The sequence below is a fragment of the Lontra canadensis genome, unplaced genomic scaffold (assembly GCF_010015895.1).
Source record: "Lontra canadensis isolate GAN:19392208 unplaced genomic scaffold, GSC_riverotter_1.0 scaffold1, whole genome shotgun sequence".
Classification (NCBI taxonomy): domain Eukaryota; kingdom Metazoa; phylum Chordata; class Mammalia; order Carnivora; family Mustelidae; genus Lontra; species Lontra canadensis.
Window position 1 is genome coordinate 131,985,945 of NW_022630995.1, and position 17,747 is coordinate 132,003,691.

The 17,747-nt window shown below is 37.9% G+C and overlaps 1 protein-coding gene across 3 annotated transcripts in view; it reads left to right on the forward strand.

The window, feature by feature from the left end:
• KLHL2 (kelch like family member 2) overlaps positions 1–17,747 on the forward strand; it is a 105,426-nt gene that overhangs the window by 54,174 nt on the left and 33,505 nt on the right. For all 3 annotated transcript variants that reach the window (XM_032863676.1, XM_032863685.1, XM_032863694.1), the window contains one exon: positions 4,121–4,283. In XM_032863676.1, the coding sequence (XP_032719567.1) occupies positions 4,121–4,283 (163 nt within the window). The remainder of the gene's footprint in view (positions 1–4,120; positions 4,284–17,747) is intronic.

A 17,747-nucleotide genomic window follows, 5' to 3' on the forward strand; every position in this document is an offset into this window, starting at 1 on the left:
GTGGAAAATGGAGCAAATGGAAAATTTCCATTAGGTCATAATGCTATGTGGCTAGAGGTTTATTGTGTCAATATAATTCTACTTCATATAAGAAGCAGCACTGTTTAACTGCACCTTTGCTCTAGAGAGCTCAGAAAAATTAGTTTTTAAGGCATAAATTTGTTCCTCAGGCCTCTTAATTACAATGCCCAAGATATTTTTGTGACCTAAATAGCAAATTAAGAAACCACCTCTTTACATTGCTAGGTGTTTCCCACATTTGTTGCTAATAGTAGAGTTTATCCACTCTGTAGAAAGTATGCCATGGGATTGTGATAGCCCCAGATTAAAGCACAGCCTTCCTTTTCAGTGGTAGGCAAAAGCCATAAGAATCAGAATGAGATCACATATTGAAGGATTAGAATAGTGAATTTGATCTCCCAAATCAGAGATTTCTGAAGTTTCATAATTTGTGTGTCACCTTCTTGATTTTGCTATATTCTATACTGCTGGCACCATTAAATATTTAATGTTTTCCTCTATGTTGACTCAATTCTTGCTTAAATAAATTTACTTAAAAATAGTTTATATTATTGAAATAAATAGAGGGTAACTTTAAAAACCTACTCCTAACTAGTGACATAAGAATGTTTATCTGGGTGCCATCTAAAAGCATTATACTCACTCCGGTTAGTGCTTCTCTCATAGCAGACTCTACCTGTGCCATACAAGGTATGTGATCTTGGGCCAGTTACCCAACTTCTCCAAGCCTCTGTATTCACTTGTGTATAATGGGGATAGTGAGATATTATTGCCTGCCAAGTGCTTAGCACAGTGCCTGATGTCGTAATTGCTCATTAAGTGGAAGCAATTACAAGACTGTATTGTTGGGGGCACCTGGGTGGCTCAGTGGGTTAAAGCCTCTGCCTTTGGCTCAGGTCATGATCCCAGGGTCCTGGGACCGAGCCCCGCATCGGGCTCTCTGCTCAGTGGGGGACCTGCTTCCCCATCTCTCTCTGTCTGCCTTTCTGCCTACTTGTGATCTCTGTCAAATAAATAAATAAATAAAATCTTTAAAAAAAAAAAAAAGAATGTATTGTTGAGGTGATTGTTGTCTTTATTACTCTTGCTGAAAAGAGAAGTACTGGAAATTTAGAAATTGGACAAACACTTCCATTCTGCACCTATAGAGAGGGCTCAAGGTAGTGGAAAAAATCGCAGACCAAAGAGTTGGCAAATTTGATTATATTCTTAGCTTTCCACTGACCAACTGTACCACTCGGTCCAGGCTTTGGGGCTCTTCTAAGGTTGGGTTTCTTTATCAAACAAATTAGAAGGTTTGATATGATTTGATCCCAAGGCATCCAGCTCATAGGCTCCAGCTGTTTGAGTGGTTCTGATTGTGGGTTATGGTTCATCTGAAATTAGGAGCACTTTTTATTTTGTTTCATTTTTGTTGGCTCTCTAATAGACAGAGTAATCTAGAAAGTTGGTGTGCCCCAGGCTGCTTTCCTGTTTTCATCATGAGTAACTAATTCATGGTCACCATGGGTCATGTTAGTAAGCCTAGGCCAATTATTCATTGTTTTTGATGCTGTATGTAATTAATAATTAATGAGCTATTGAAATTTAGTCCTGGTAAAATTATATCATAAAACTGAGGCATTTTTAAAGGATTTGCTGACAGAAAGATATTATGCATAAACTTATTTTATACATTTGACTAACACTTAAGGTATACTTAATGGTGTTGTTTGGCAAGCATAGGGACCATTTGACTCATCATTGATGAATCAATTAAAATCAATTGATTTTAATGAATTAAAAATTATATGTGAATTTTGAGCTACATGGCCTACAATTGAAATAACTTTTCTGTCCCTGGCATGCATATTCCACAGTTTTATGAACTTCATTCTCCTGATAAGGTTGCTCTGGGCTTGGTAGTGATGAAGTTGAAGGTAAGGAAGCAAAATAAAAATTTTAAAAGACTGCTGTAGCTACTTTTTTAGATGGATGTATATATAAGCGAGGGCATCTATGTGTATGTTAGTATGAATCAATTACTGATTTTTTTCACTTAAGAATGTATCTTAGAAACTGTCCCATTCATATAGCTTCCTCATTGTTTTGATTGACTGCAGAGCATTCCATTGAGTGGAAGAGATATAAGTGCTTAATCCGTCTCCTTGCAATGGACAGTTAGGCTTTTTCCTAACTTCTGCTGTTATGCTCTAATGAATGTCTTTTGTGTGTGAGATTTTGTGCATTTGTTAGTGTATCTGTGGGTCAGATTGCTGGGTCGGAGGTTATGTGCATTTGTAATTTTGATTAAAATGGGCCAATTGGTTTTCAAGAACGTTGAGCCAGTCAGTATACACTCCTACCAAAAGTGCATGAGTGAGTCCATTTCTGCTCAACCGCTTTTCTCTGCCATGGCTCCTGCTTTTCTATATTACCACCAGTTTGAATGTTACTTTCTCACACTGTATTGCCTCTGGGAAAATGTTGATTAGATGGGTGATTGTTAGTATTTGTACAAATTTCACAGGGATTAAATCTTACACTGAAGACCACTTTCTTAACTGTATGTGTTTGCTGAATTAAATGGCAGCACTGTTAAGCATATTGGAATGTACTTTACGTTGCTTCAGAGCACAATTATACCAGAGTAGAAAAACCTCCAATTTGCAAATTATCAACAGCTAAAGGTTTCCATGGAGATCATTTTTATAACGTAATGAAACACACTATTCATATTGTATGAAAGGTTTGGCTATAAACAGCATTATTTGCATTTTGTTTTTCTTAAATTCAGAAGGAAAAGGCCGCTAGATACTGTTTCTGTATTTTTATAGAAAACTAATATTAGTTGGTGAAGTTCCACTAAAAACACATGAAATTATTCTCTCCGTCCTTCATTCTGGCCATTTGATTGTGTACATGTGGGTTAACTACACATGCAGCCTCTAGATTGGAAGGTAGAACTTCTGTGGTTCCTTTAAACAAGTAGACTAGTTTGTGTTACAGAACGACATGAATACCCTCTTTCTTTTCCACATTAAGGATTATTACATAGATAGAGAAAACTACTATCCCAAACTACTGTTTCTTTTCTCATTTTCTCCTTGGGCTGTAGCTTGGCATATATGAGAGTCAATTCCTGAAGGAACTTAGGTTTTATTTATTTTTTATGCTAATGTGATCTTTTCTAAAATTGACCATTCTTCTAATAGTTGAGGTTTTTTTTTTTTTCTTTTGGCTTTTTTAAAAGAGCAGCAGATGTTCAAGAACTTTTTTTAATGAAGGTTTCCTCTTTAATTTGACTTTCAAATGTGGTCCTTAACATAGCTTCATACCAATTCACTTAACAAGAAAAAAATGTTTCCATTATTGACCTATTTGTAAAGCAGTTGTGGTGTTGGATATAGTTTATAGTGAAGATACTGGTTAAATCTCATAGAAAAACTCATAATTAATATAAAATCTCTTGGAGTTAAATTCAAATACAAATACAAATTAAAAAGTTAATATTAGGCAATTACCTTTTGTGTTTTCCTTTTTAGTACATATATTACATTTTAGAGAAACCATCTGGTTATACTGAAACTATTGAATTTAAATTTGTTCTTTCCCCTAAGGAAAGCAGTTTGTTGTGTTATTCAGACAGTGGAAGAGCAAAATGAGGCTTTGTTGTGGTATGTATTATTTTGGGTTCATGCCTTCCCCACAAATCACTGAAGGTCATGATGCTTGAATTGAAGGGGGGAAAAACCATTTTTACTGAATCATAGCACCCCCTAGCATTCTAATAGTTTTTGTTTTGAAAATTCAAAGGTACATTTTGTTTATGCTTATAAAAAAGAACCATTAATCTAATACCTAATACCTCTTAATATTTTTATGAGCAGGAAGGGATCTTTGAAAGATTCTATAGAAATTATGGAGAATGTGGGTCGTTGCCCTTTTTGCAAATAATTGTTCCATTACTTTCCACGGAGTGTTCCCTGTGTCCATGGAGTATTCGGGTCAGGATGCAGATCATAAGTTTTCGCTGCATGTGTTGTGATTTGTATAGGAGTGGTAAATAGTAAGTGTTCCTCGGTCCACCTGCCTAACCGGACTGACTTACATGTTGCAGGTACTTCTCCCAGCAGCTGGTCTGTTACAGTTACAGGATGTGAAGAAGACCTGCTGTGAATTTTTGGAGTCTCAGCTTCACCCTGTCAACTGTTTAGGAATTCGGGCTTTTGCTGATATGCATGCATGCACAGACCTCCTGAACAAAGCCAACACCTATGCAGGCAAGTGGAATAGACCTCGGCTGAGTTTGAGATGGAGGAATCTGGAGCTCTTGAGTTCTGATATGAATCTGTAGTGATTTCTGGAAAGTTGTGTCATGTTTCTGGATCGGGACTTTATAAAAATACATGTAAAATCTTATAATGTATCACTGCATAATTGAAGTATGTTTATAAAATTCTGAACTTAAAAAAAAACCCTATAAATTGGTATTGGGCCTAAAGAATAGAATAGCTAGTTTTATGCAAGTATTGAATCCCTGTCTTTTTTGAGAAAATATTTGCATATGAAATTAAGTCATTTAATCTCTGTGGCTTTGTACACCCTTTTCTTAAACCCAAGGGAACAATTTTCTGGCTTAAAAATTTTCAAGGTGTTGAAGTCTAGTTGCCTTTGGGTGGAGTGGAAAAATAGATCTGAAATATAGGCATCTTTCTCCTTAGACACTAGTTCCCAGAATCTCCTGCTGGCACCCTCCTTCTGTGGCAGAGGCAGCCCATTGCTGTTGTCAAGGAAGCCATCACTTTGGTTACTATATAGGACCCTCTGATCCTGATCCCCATCTCTCCAGTTTAGGGGGAGAGTTTCTTGTTATTGTTTTGGATATAGCTCAAGTACACAAAAGTAACTTATAATTTATTTTGCTCTGAATTTATAAGCATGTAAAAAATACATATTAAAGGTGATTGTTAAGAAGTTTCTAATATTTTTAAACAACTTTGGGAAGGTTAGTCTGGTGGAAGTTGTAACCCACCATCTCTGTCCTATAGTTGTAAGCTCCAGTAAGAACCGTTACTATAGAACCTTCCATGACCACTGCCCCTTAATATGCTTTAGAATCCCAACTTCCTCCAGCCTTCAAATGCAAGAGCCACTTGTCTAAACTGTGCTCCACAGTGCTTACTCATCAGGACACTGTAGCGCACTGACCCGGATAAGGAGGGTGTGTGTGTGTGTGTGTGTGTGTGTGTGGTGTGTGTGTGTGTGTGTGTGTGTGTGTGTGTGGTGTGGTGTGTGTGTGTGGTGTGGTGTGTGTGTGTGTGTGTGTGTGTGTGTTTACATATGTATGCACCAAGCACTGAAGAGAAGTATGCTATCATCCCTATTATATTTATCAAAGAAATAATGGTAAGTGTTTAGCTGGAGAAAAAACCTGCAGTGCTGCAGTGAAACATAATATGACCAGTAAATTTGAATTTTATAGATTTCTTTGGGGTGGCCTGATTGGTCTGAATACCCTTTATAAGATTCTTTCAGTGGGAAAAACATGATCTGAATTTCAGAAAGCTAATTTACAGATGAACTTTTAGCACACAGCCCTTCTGTAAGTTGGGGAATGCCTATATATGTAATGATATTCATGTAATCCTTCTGAGTGGGATGAGACATTTTAAGAAAAACCAAAGACAAATTTGGATTCACTGATGTATTCCAGTGTTCTTTAGCTCTTCTTCAGCTAAATAGAAAATTTTCCTTCTAAATCTGTAAGATCCATTAACTCTAGACATAATGTGCCTGTTATGAGTGATTTATATTAGGAGAGTGAAGGAGGCTTGTATATTTTTTGATGATTTTTTTTCTGCATGAACATATCTTTCTTGGGCAGCTAGTTGTCTCATATGACTTGATACACATTACTGACTTTTCAGAGATAGGGAAAAGGACTGGGGACAGAATGAATAAAGCAGAACTCATGCAAAAGATGTCCACACATAATTCACATGATGTACTGGAACTCTTAGTTCTGCTCCTGTCAGAACCAACTCATGCTCTGTGTGTTTAGGAGATTTTTATTAGATTTAATTATTTCTTTATCTTATTTAAAATCTTAAATTTAGTGTGGTATACTATAAAATATGAACAGTTATCCACCAGAATTTGAACACCTCTGTGTCTTCGTTTGTACGGTCTTTCTTCATAATTATGCAGAGAATTTTTTGTGGACAGTTTATTCTCATTTTCAGCAAAATTATAAAGAAAAATTCTTAATTTTTAAAAAAGATTTTTAAAAATTTATTTTAAAGAGAGAAGGCTCAGGGAGGGTGAGAAACCAGTGGGCAGGGTAGAAAGCGTGAGCAGGGATGGTATAAATCCTTCCTGCTTATCCTGTTGCACTCCCGTGGCTGTGGCAGTGTGATGCTGGCAGTCACAGCCCATCACGCTGGCCCACGTGCTTTACTGGGGCCTGTAGCGACATGTTTTTCAAATTGTAGACAGCTGAGGGCGACTAGACCAGCCAGGTTAAATGATCTGCATACTGAGGCATGGTGTTCTGGACTGTAATCAGCCTTTGTTATGCTCTTGAATTATTTTCTTAGCTAAAAAGCTAGGTGAAATAGGTGAAATCATTTTTGCTTCATGCCTAAAAAAGAAAATTTTCACACCTAATTCCAGGTTGTACAGCCTCGTTTGGATAATGCTGACTTGTGGATGCTTTTAGTTCCCATGTGTTTTGAGTGGTGTTCGTATTTTAAGAGTTTCCCAAATCACAAATACCTTTGTTTTTAACATTTTCTCCAGGACAAAAATATGGAAGAGATAAAAAGTGAACTTACTGGTTTCAATGCATTTTAATAGTCCCAGACTGTTTTGAAAGTTAGATTTTAATCTTAACTTGAAATATGAATTTTATTTAGCATTCTGTGTTGACAAAAGTTGCCAGTTGTGGAATTGTAAGAATCTCAAACAAATTTAAGGGAAACAACAGTTTTATGTTTTTAATTGTTCCTTCATCTCGCCGCTCCTGACATTAAAAGTTTGAGAAGCTGCTTACTCTCAGTTCTTAATGATCTTTGGGGAGATTTGCAGTTTCATTTTCAAGCCAGTGTTCTGGCTCAAGTTCTAGGATTGGTGAACACTCAGTATTCCCCAGTGCCAGGAAAACCTGCAGTCTTTTCCAGTCCCTAACATACTTTCAGTTTTCTTTCTTGTCCTCCTCTTGCTATTAACCCTGTTGTCTGTTTACATCCTGGCCTGAATTGCCACCCTTTTAGCCTTTCTACCATGCTTGCACAATGACACTTTTTTATATGCCCAGCTGTTTTCATGTATGTCCCCTCTCCCTTTGTCTTAAATGAAACTTTGTTTTCCCTCCAAACCTGAGTGTTGGGGGCAGACTTCTTTAGGGAACACCCCTCCTCCCCGACTCTGCGAAGGTGGGTGAAGGGGTACGACTTCAGACTGTTGTTCTGTCCCTGTCACCATCCCCCATTCTGCCCCAGCTGGCTGGAGGTCTGCAGCATTCTCTCTGCAGCCTGTTTTCTCTCCAGACCTCCACGTCTGCTTCTGTCTTTGACACCTAGATTGTCTCCTCCCTCTCTACTTTCTCTCTTTTGCCGTCAGCAATCTCAGGATCTTTCCTGTTGGCTTCCTTGAGATTCCCTGTTCGTGGTTACTTGTGGCCACCATCTTTCCTCCATAAACAGACGTGCCACCTTAGACCTTGATTCCAGGGCATGTTGAACCTTGTTTGGACACCTTGTTGATATTTGAAACAGCTTTGTGCTGACTCTATTCCTGCCTCCTCATGTATTTCTTCATAAATCTGATTTCTGATTCCACTTACCCTGCAATCTCTTGGCCCTTTAGTGTAGTCTCAATGGCCAGTCATTTCAAAGCTATGCTTTGTGTGTCTACCTTTACCCAGGCTGCTGTGGGTGATAAAGAGGCTCAGGGCAATTTAACCCCTGCTTACAGGGCCAATAATATTCCACTTACATCCAGGTTCAGTGTCTAGATTATGCCTTATTCTCTGTAAAAGTAGGTCCCATAACATTTTATTTATTTATTTATTTTTGCAATCAGTTTGCTTCAATCATTTGCCCACCAATTTGTAATTTAGGCTAGGAGTCACTGCGTGGGGTAAACATCTGTCAAAAAAAGCCCGTGATTTTGAAAGCTGCCCTTTTGAAAGAAACTTGTATTGAGAGAGTGGTTTTTATAGTAGTATTACTAGCCTTGACTGTGTGGTATGCATACTAAAGACTAAGGTGCTGATTATCCAAGGGTCTTTGCAGTGTTAATTTATCAATACAGAAGATTTTCCCTTTGGAGAACCATGAAAGCATTTGATGTACGAATTCATGCCGACTTAATTGATGCTTCTTGCAAGAATTAATCATTTTTATGTTTTTACATTCATAATGGTCCTCATTTGTGTCCTAGTAAGCGACATGCAATCTCTCTGCTCTGCTTTGGGTTGATAGTTTTTCTCATTCAGATGAGTAAGCTGTTTCTAGGTTTCACCAAAGCTGTCTGTGTTAATGGAGATGCTGGAGATATAAATGTAATTTTTTTTTTCTTAGAGGCTAATAGTATTCAGAATGAAAGAATCACAGAGTATTAGCACTTGTAGGGAACTTAGCGGTTATCTCATCTAACATTTATTTTATTAATTAGGATAATGAAGACCGGGGGGATTTTTATTTTCCCAAAAACACTTTATCTCTCAGGGATAAGCTGTTTTTGGGTCTAAAATATGTTATTATCCATGCACTTACCCTCATTTCTCAGATGGAATTCTGCATTAGGTGGAATATAGAGGAATTATAGGAATTCTTCATGGCACTTAATTCTGATCAAAAAGGTTGGGAAATCAAACATAAAGGATGTTTTGTAGCTTATCACAGGGTGTATAACTGAACAAACAAAACTTTGGACTTTTATTTTGTATTTCATTGGACTTAATTTAGGATGAGGGACCAGAGCTAATGAGCCCCAACAGACCTTTGTGACAAATCCCAAGGCTTGTCTTTAATTTCTCTACAATCTTATTTTAGTTTCAGCAAGGAAGCAAACAGGAAAGTTCAACTATCCTAGAGAGTGAAGAGAATCATATATAAGGAAGAATGTATATGTATATCATATATATACAATAAATGTGTTTAATATGTATTGCACATTCATGAGATAGTATATACTACTGGAAGTTATGCCCTCCTGCAGTTGTGGGATTTGTCTAGAGAAAAGGAACTGGTTATTGAATGTCAGCTTAACTAGGCTGGCTTTACTCAGCAGCAGTGGTAAACTAGTAAGGGCAGGTTACTAAAGTCACAGTGAAAGCTCTGTGCTGTAAACAGTAACTTGTCAACATGTGAATAAAAGGATTGGAGACAATAGTTGAGGTTGGTAAGGGAGAACCATGGTAATGAAGATAGGAGGTGACTGAAGCCAGTCTGGGGATATGGGAACTAACCAAACTCTGACACGATCTGCTCTTTAGGATTACATTTTAAGTATTTTGTAGGTACATTTTAGTGCGTGTAATAGCTGTTAATTTGGGTACCTCGCTGAGGTGCAGTAAGCTGAGTAAGAATTCATTCAGTGAAAAGGAAGAATTTCTTATCTTGGCTTTGTGACAGGTATTAAGCTTATATTGGTCAAATCAATCCAAAGATGTTAGCGTTTTAGCTGATAGTGTATTGAATAACAGTTCTGTAACTGTGTCTAGAAAGATGTAAGGTGATTATCTCATTCTCTGCTTCCAGGGTCAGACCATATCTATGAAACTGAGTTCATTTTCAGGTTATGTGTTTTGAGAGAGACTAACAAATGGAAGCCCTGAATTTGGAGCCAGCATGATGGTGAAGATCCCAAGCAGTATTATGCAAGAAATGCTTAAAAGAGTTAGGAGTTTGTAGACTATGGAAATAAAATTTAGAAGAATATAATGCTCTATAAAAGTTTGAAGGAATTTCATGAGTGAGAGACATTAATCGTGTCTTTGGTGGGCAGAGGTAGTGTCGGTGTTAGAAAATAAGATGGAAAAAGATTTTAGTGCAACATAAAGCCGAGCTGCCACTTATAGTAAGTGTTCAAGAATGGTGTGACTACCTTGCTGTCTGTTGATGTGTGCCACATGTGTAACAGATATCCATCAAATATAAGCATTTTAGAGGTTACTCTGACAAAATAAAAGTTGTGTCAGGGACCTTTCAGATTTCTTATACCGCTAAATTTTATGATTTCCCATGGCATTAGAAGAAAAGATTCAATAGGATTTGTGAAAGAATTTATTTTAGGGTTTAAAGAGAGGAAGGGATGTAGGAGGGGGGAAAAGGGAAGTTCTTTAATGGATACAGAGTTTCGTATTTGCAAGATGAAAAAGTTTTGCCTGTTTCACAACAATGTGAGTATACTTAAAGCTACTGAACTGTATACTTAAAAATGGTTAAGATGGTAAATTTTATATTCTTTGTCACACCACAATAAAAAAGGAAAGAAAAAGGAATGAGGAATTGAGGTTTCATTTAGCCTTGGAATCAGTGCAGATAGTAGAGCCATTAAGACACAAAAGGAGGGATGCCTGGGTGGCTCAGTCGTTAAGCCACAACCCCGAGATCAAGAGTCACAGGCTTGGGAGGCCTGGGTTGCTCAGTGGGTTAAGCGTCTGCCTTTGGCTCTGGTCATGATTGTAGAGTCCTGGGATTGAGCCCTGCATCAGGCTTTCTGCTCAGCAGGAAGCCTGCTTCTCCCTCTTCCACTCCCCCTGCTTGTGTTCCTCTCTCTCTGTGTCTTTCTCTGTCAAATAAATAAATAAAGTCTTAAAAAAAAAAAAAAGACACAAAAGGAGTACAGGAGGGCACTCTAGGTATCTAGAGGAAGGCACTGACACTCTTTGAGGTGTAGGTGGGTCTTAGTCTTGATTGCTTGAGGGAGAATGAGAGTGAAGTGCACTATCAATTTTAAGAAGTTCTCTGACTGGGCAAGTATATTAGCAATAGGCAAAGGTAGCAGGCCAGTGGAGGACCTTGATTTATTTTGAGAGATAATCAGACTCAGCCAGAGAATCTTTGCCAAGCATCCAACCAAGGTGGGGGAAACTGGGCAGTGAAGAAAAATTTAGATAGTAGAGCCAAGGTAAGTGGCCTAAAGTGGTGAATAATGTGAAGGTTTTAGATTACTGGGTGGGTGGTTGGGGATGAATCTGTTTAGAAGGATCATGGTGATGATTCAGTTCACGTAGAGACTAACAGGTGGAAATTCAAATATTGAGGTTTGGAGAGAGGTTGAATCTGGGAGCAACCATACTGGGGTGCTAGTTAAAGATAACTGGGGACATACAAATGTAGATGAGATGGTAAAGGGAGGGTACGCAGAAAATGAAAAAAGGGCTCAGGGTAGACAGGACAAATAAGCACATGCAGCAGACTCAAATGTTTAGGGAGTTGAAGGAGACAAACTGAGTGATTAGAAAAATTAGACAGACACCTGGCTGGCTCAGTGGGTAGAGCATGTGACTCTTTTTTTTTTTTTTAAAGATTTTATTTATTTATCAGAGAGAGAGAGAGAGAGAGCGCACGCGAGCAAGGTAGCACAAGCCAGGGGAGCGTCAGGCAGAGGGAGAAGCAGACTCCCCGCCGAGCAAGGGGCCTGATGCAGAGCTCTGATCTCAGCACCCTGGGATCATGACCTGAGCCGAAGGCAAACTCTTAACCCACTGAGCCACACAGACCTCCCAAGCATGTGACTCTTGATCTCGGGGTTGTGGGTTTGAGACCCACGTTGGGTGTAGAGATTACTTAAAAAAATAAAAACTTTTTAAAAAAGTTTAGAAAAAGGTATTATAGAATCCGAATTGATCCTAACTCCTTAGGGTTAAACACTGTATGGGGGTTGAGAAGTTTTAATCTCAAGAAAAGGACTTCCAAAGAACAAATTCAGGGGGGAAGGGTGAGCCAGAGGCTATGCTACAACAGGTTAAGATGTGAGTGCACAGTGCACCAAAATGCAGAGGCTTCTGTATTAAGATCTGCCCTAAAGAAGTTTTGTATGAATATCAGCAATGTAGGGCAGTGGCCCAAGATGGGGAGGGTAACCATTTTTTTTTTTTTTTCCCCTTAGGACAGCATTTGTCCACTGAAGTCAGGACAATAAAATGTGTTGATTATCTATAGCAAAACTTTTTTTTTCCCACTGGGGAAGGAAACTGGGTCTAGTTTAGAAATACTTTGTTATTTTTTCTTTTATAAAAATCTTAACCACTAAGACGTTCTTCATTTTTACCCCACCACCCCCAACAACAAGTATTCTGTATCCATCCATATACAAAATGCCTTTGTGGGACCTGTGGGATCCAGCATCATACATCATGCAGTGGGAGTCTTGCCCACTTGTGCATTGCATAATAGGCAGACAGCACCCTGTCTTGGCTGTGGACTCTGAAGTGACCCATGAACCCATTCTAGCCCTTCTTGACTGAAGTCAAGGAGCCACTGGAGAACATTGACCTAGATGGTCACCTGTGGTCAAGAGAGTCTTTGAAGAGGTCCAGGTTTCCAGAGGAGAAGATCCAGCACTTACCAGAGGGATAAAAAAGTTTGGATACATTAGAGTGGGTCAGAACAGTTTGTCTTTACACATATCACACCTTCCCTAAGGTGCTACAGCACAGGAATAAGAGAGAACTTCCTCAGGATGCAATTCTTTTAGTGCAGAAAAGGGAGAGTGTATGAGTGAGTGCCCAGGGACACAGTTCTACAAACTGTGCGGTGGACTCCCATCAAAAAGCCTTCCCACTAGCTGCTAGGAAAGTCCCCTGTCTCAGATCCTCTCAACAGACCCATGGCCAGCCCATCCCCTGTGTGCTGTGCCCCCCTACCTCCACTGTGTGGCCAGTTTCCTGTTTGTGCTTTTGTAGAAAGCATCAAGAGTGGGCTTTGGAAGGTGACAAATAAGCACATGCATCCAAATCTGTGGGTGAGGGAGAGACCACAAACTTCAGCTGTAGCGCCACCTTTAAGAAAACAAGAGGCTGTGAGCACTCAGCTTGGTGTGTTGCAGGATGAAGACAAGCATACAAGCTTAAGATTTCTTCCACAAAAGAGAATAAGAAGCTTAGGAGATGTAACCATGGAAGGTCCAAGAAATCCTCAGAATCTCCAGCAGAGCTAAAGGCAGATATCAGTCCCCTAAAGACTGTAAAGACTGGAGGAGGTGACTGCTACTTCAAATGCAGAGACAGCAGCACATAACTCCAAGAAACATTAAAAAATCATGGTAGTATGACACCACCAAACGGTCACAGTAATCTTCCCATAACCAAGCCCCAAAACATCCAAGATCTGTTATTTTCCTGATAAAGAATTCAAAATAACTCTTTTAAGAAAACTCAGCTTCAAGAAAACACCAGTAATTCAGTGATTTCAGGAAAACAATACAGGAATAAAATAAGTTTAACAAAGAGAAATCATTAAACAAATTTTGGAGCAGAAGGATTCAGTGAATGAAATGAAAAATGCAGTGGAAAAGATCAACAGACTTGATCAAGCAGAAGAAAGAATCAGGAAGTTTAAAACTATCCAGTCAGGAGAACAAGGGAAAAAAGAATGAAGAGGAATGAAGAAAAGCTGCATAATCTATGAAATTTCATCAGAAGGACCAACTGGTGAATCATTAGAGTTCTAGAAGAAGAAAGGGAGAAGAGGACAGAAAGTTTATTTAAAGAAATAAGGGCTAGGATGCCTTGGTGGCTCAGAGTGCTAAGCACCTGTCTTTGGCATAAGTCATGGTCTCAAGGTCCTGGGATTGAACCCTTGGGAACCCAGGGAACCCATTGGGCTCCCTGCTCAGCGGAGAGTGAGCCTTGGCCTGTCCCGCTGCTTGTGCTCTCTCTGTCTCTCTCAAATAAATAAATAAAATCTTAAAAAAAAAAAAAAAGACAGGAAGAAGGGCTATCTGGGTGAAGATTTGGATATCTAAGTTCATGAAGCTTTTATAGGTCACCAAACAAAATCAACTTAAAGACATTTTCTCTAAGATGCATTATAACAAAATAGTCAAAAATCAAAGAGATAATCTTTTTGTGTGTGTGTTAGTCACCATACTGTACATCATTAGTTTTCGATGTAGGGAGTTTTCTTCTTCCTTCTCCCTCTCCTTTTGCCCCTCCCCTGCTCATACACTCTTTCTCTCTCAAATAGATAGAATAGAATAGAACAATACTGTAATATGGTGCTGTGTTAACTCTAGCATAAGATTAAATGACAAAAGTATCAAAAATAACTATAGCTATAATAACTTGTTAGTGAATGCACAATATAAAAAGAGGTAATTTTTTTTTAATTTAATTTTTTTATTAACATATAATGTATTAACCTCCCTGGTGGTCTAGTGGTTAGGATTCGGTGCTCTCTCTAACATATAATGTATTATTTGCCTCAGGGGTAGAGGTCTGTGAATCGTCAGGCTTATACACTTCACAGCACTCACCATAGCACATACCCTCCCCAATGTCCATAACTCAACCACTCTCTCCATACCCCCCTCCCCCTGGCAACCCTCAGTTTGTTTTGTGAGATTAAGAGTCTAAAAAGAGGTAATTTTTGACATCAAAAACCATAAACTGTGGAAGGGAGTAAAAGGGTAGAGTTTTGGTATGAGATCAAAGTAAATTTTTATTAATATAAAATAGTTATATCTGTTATAAGTTTTATATGAATCTCATGGTAACCACAAAACAAAACTTTATAGTATATATACAAAAGATAAAGAGAAGGTAATAAAGCATACAACTATGGAACATTACCAATTCACAAAGGAAGGAAGCAAGAGAGGGAGAAAGGAACAAAGGAAATACAAAACAGCCAGAACACAATAAGATGGAATTAGTAAGGTCTAATTAATAAATACTCTAAATGTAAGTGGATTGAATTCTCCAATCAAAAGGCATACAGTGGTGAGATGGATTAAAAAAACAAGACCCTATTATATGGTGTCTACCAGAGACTCACTTTAGCTTTAAGGACTGAGTGAAGGGTTGGAAAAAGATAGTCCATGCAAGGGGAAATCAGAAAAGAGCAAATGTAGGTATATTGATATCATACAAAATAGATGCTGAGCCAAAAACAGTAAGTAGAAACAGAGAAGGTAATTACATAGTGACAGAAAGTTTGATTCATTGAGAAGATGTAATGATTAAAAATAAGTATGACCCAGGGCATCTGGGTGGCTCAGTGGGTTAAGCTTCTGCCTTCTGCTCAGGTCACGATCTCAGGGTCCTGAGATTGAGCCCTGCATGGGGCTCTCTGCTCAGCAGGGAGCCTGCTTCCCCCTCTCTCTCTTCCTGCCTCTCTGCCTACTTGTGATCTCTTTGTCAAATAAATACATAAAGTATCTAAAAAAAAATAAGTATGACCCAACATTGGAGCATCTAAGTATATTAAGAAAGACTAACAGACCAGGAAGGAGAAATAGACAACAATAAAACAATAGTAGGAGGCTTCAAAATCCACTTTCAACAATGGATAGATCATTTAGACAGAATATCAACAAGAAAACATTGGACTTGAACCATAGTTTAGACCAAACAGACCTAACAGACATGTAGAACATTCTATCCAACAACAGCAGAATAGACATTCTTCTCAAGCACATACAGAATGTTCTCCAGGATAGATTATGTGATAAGTCACAAAACAAGTCTTAGCAAATTTAAGATTAAAATCAAACTGGCTATCTTCTGAGCACAGTGGTACGAAGCTAGAAATCAGTAACAAGCGAAAACTAGAAAATTCACAAATGTGAGGAAATTAAACAACAAACTCTTGAACTGCCAGTGGGTCAAGGAAGAAATCAAAAGGGAAATAAATATCTTGAAGCAAACAGAAACACACCACACCAAAATCTATGGGATGCTTCAAAAGTAATTCTAAGAGGAAAGTTTACAGTGATATAGGCCTATTTAAAAAGATCCAAAATAAGCAACCTAATTTTATACCTCATGTCACTAGAAAAAGAACAAACTAAACCCAATGTTAGAAGAAAGAAAATGACAAAAGACAGAGTAGAAATAAATGAATCGAGACCAGAAAAACAATAGAAAAGGTCAATAAAACTAAGCCGGGTTTTTTTTTGCAGAGGTAAAATTGAGAAACCTTTTAGCAAGACTAAAAAACGGAGACTCAGATAAATAAAATCAGGAGTGAAAAAGACATTACAGCTTATACACAGAAACATAAAGGATCATGAGACTAGTAAGAACACTTATATGCTAATATAATGAGAAGAAATGGATAAATTTCTAGAAACATGCAGTCTACCAACACTGACTCATGAAGAATTAGAATAATCTGACCAGACCAATAGCAAGTAAGGAGACTGAATCAGTAATCCAAAAGTTCCCCAAAAGAAAGATCCAGGACCATATGGCTTCACGGATGAATTCCGTCGAACATTTAAAGAATTAACACTAATCCTCCAACTCCTTCAAAACACAGAAGAGGAGGGAATACTCTCAAACTCATTTTGCAAGGCCAGGGTTAAAACTAATACCAAAGCCAGATAAGGACATTGCAAGAAAAGGAAATTACAGTCCAATATCAATGATGAATATAAGTGCAGTAATTCTTGCCCACATATTAGCAAAGTGGATTGAGCAGTACATAGAAAATCGAGTGGGATTTGTCTATAGGATTCAAGGATAGTTCAACATCTGCAAACAGTAAATTTGGTACAGCACAGAAATAGAATGAAAGGTAAATATTATGTGATCATCTCAGATGCTGAGAGAGCATTTGACAAAATACGGCATTCTTCCATGAGACAAACTCTCAACAAATTAGGTATACAAGGAACATACATTAATGTATTAAACTTTAATATAGTAGAGGTCATATATGGCATACCCATAGTTAAAACTTCATACTCAGCCGTGAAAAACTGGAAAGGTTTCTTGAAGATCAGGTATAAGACAAGGATGCCCACTCTCAAAACTCCTGTTGAGCATATTACTGGAAATCCTAGCTGAGCAATCAGGCAAGAGAAAGAAATAAAAGACATTCAGTGGGAAAGGAGAAGTAAAATTGTCTTTGCAGATGATATGATTTCATATATACAGAAAATCCCAAGATTTCACCAAAAAAAACCTTAGAATGAATCAACAAATGCAGTAAACTTGCAGGATACAAAATTAACATGCAAATTTGAGTTTCTATGCACTAACAAATATCTGAAAAACAAAACAATCCCATTTGTAATAGCATCAGAACCATAACATACCTGGGGATAAATTTAACCAAGAAGGTAAACAATCTATACATTGAAAACTACAAGACTTTGATGAAAGAAACTGAAAAAAGATAACAAATAAATGGAACAATATCCTGTGTTCATGAATAAGAAGAATTAATATTGTTAAAATGTCCATATCCCCCAAGTCCATCTGTAGATCCAGTGTAATCCCTATTAAAATTCCAATGGTATTGTTCAACAAGTAGAAAAAAAAATACTAAAAATTTTATGGAATCATGAAAGACCCCGAATAGCCAAAGCAATCCTAAGAAAGAAGAATAAAAATGAAGGCATTGCACTTTCTGATTTCAAACTATATTACAAAACTTTAATAACCAAAAGAAGGTGGGACTGGCATAAAAATTGACACCATGACCAATGGAACAGAATTGAAAGGCCATAAATAATATGGTCACTTAATCGATGACAAAGGAGACAAGAATATACATTGGGGAAAA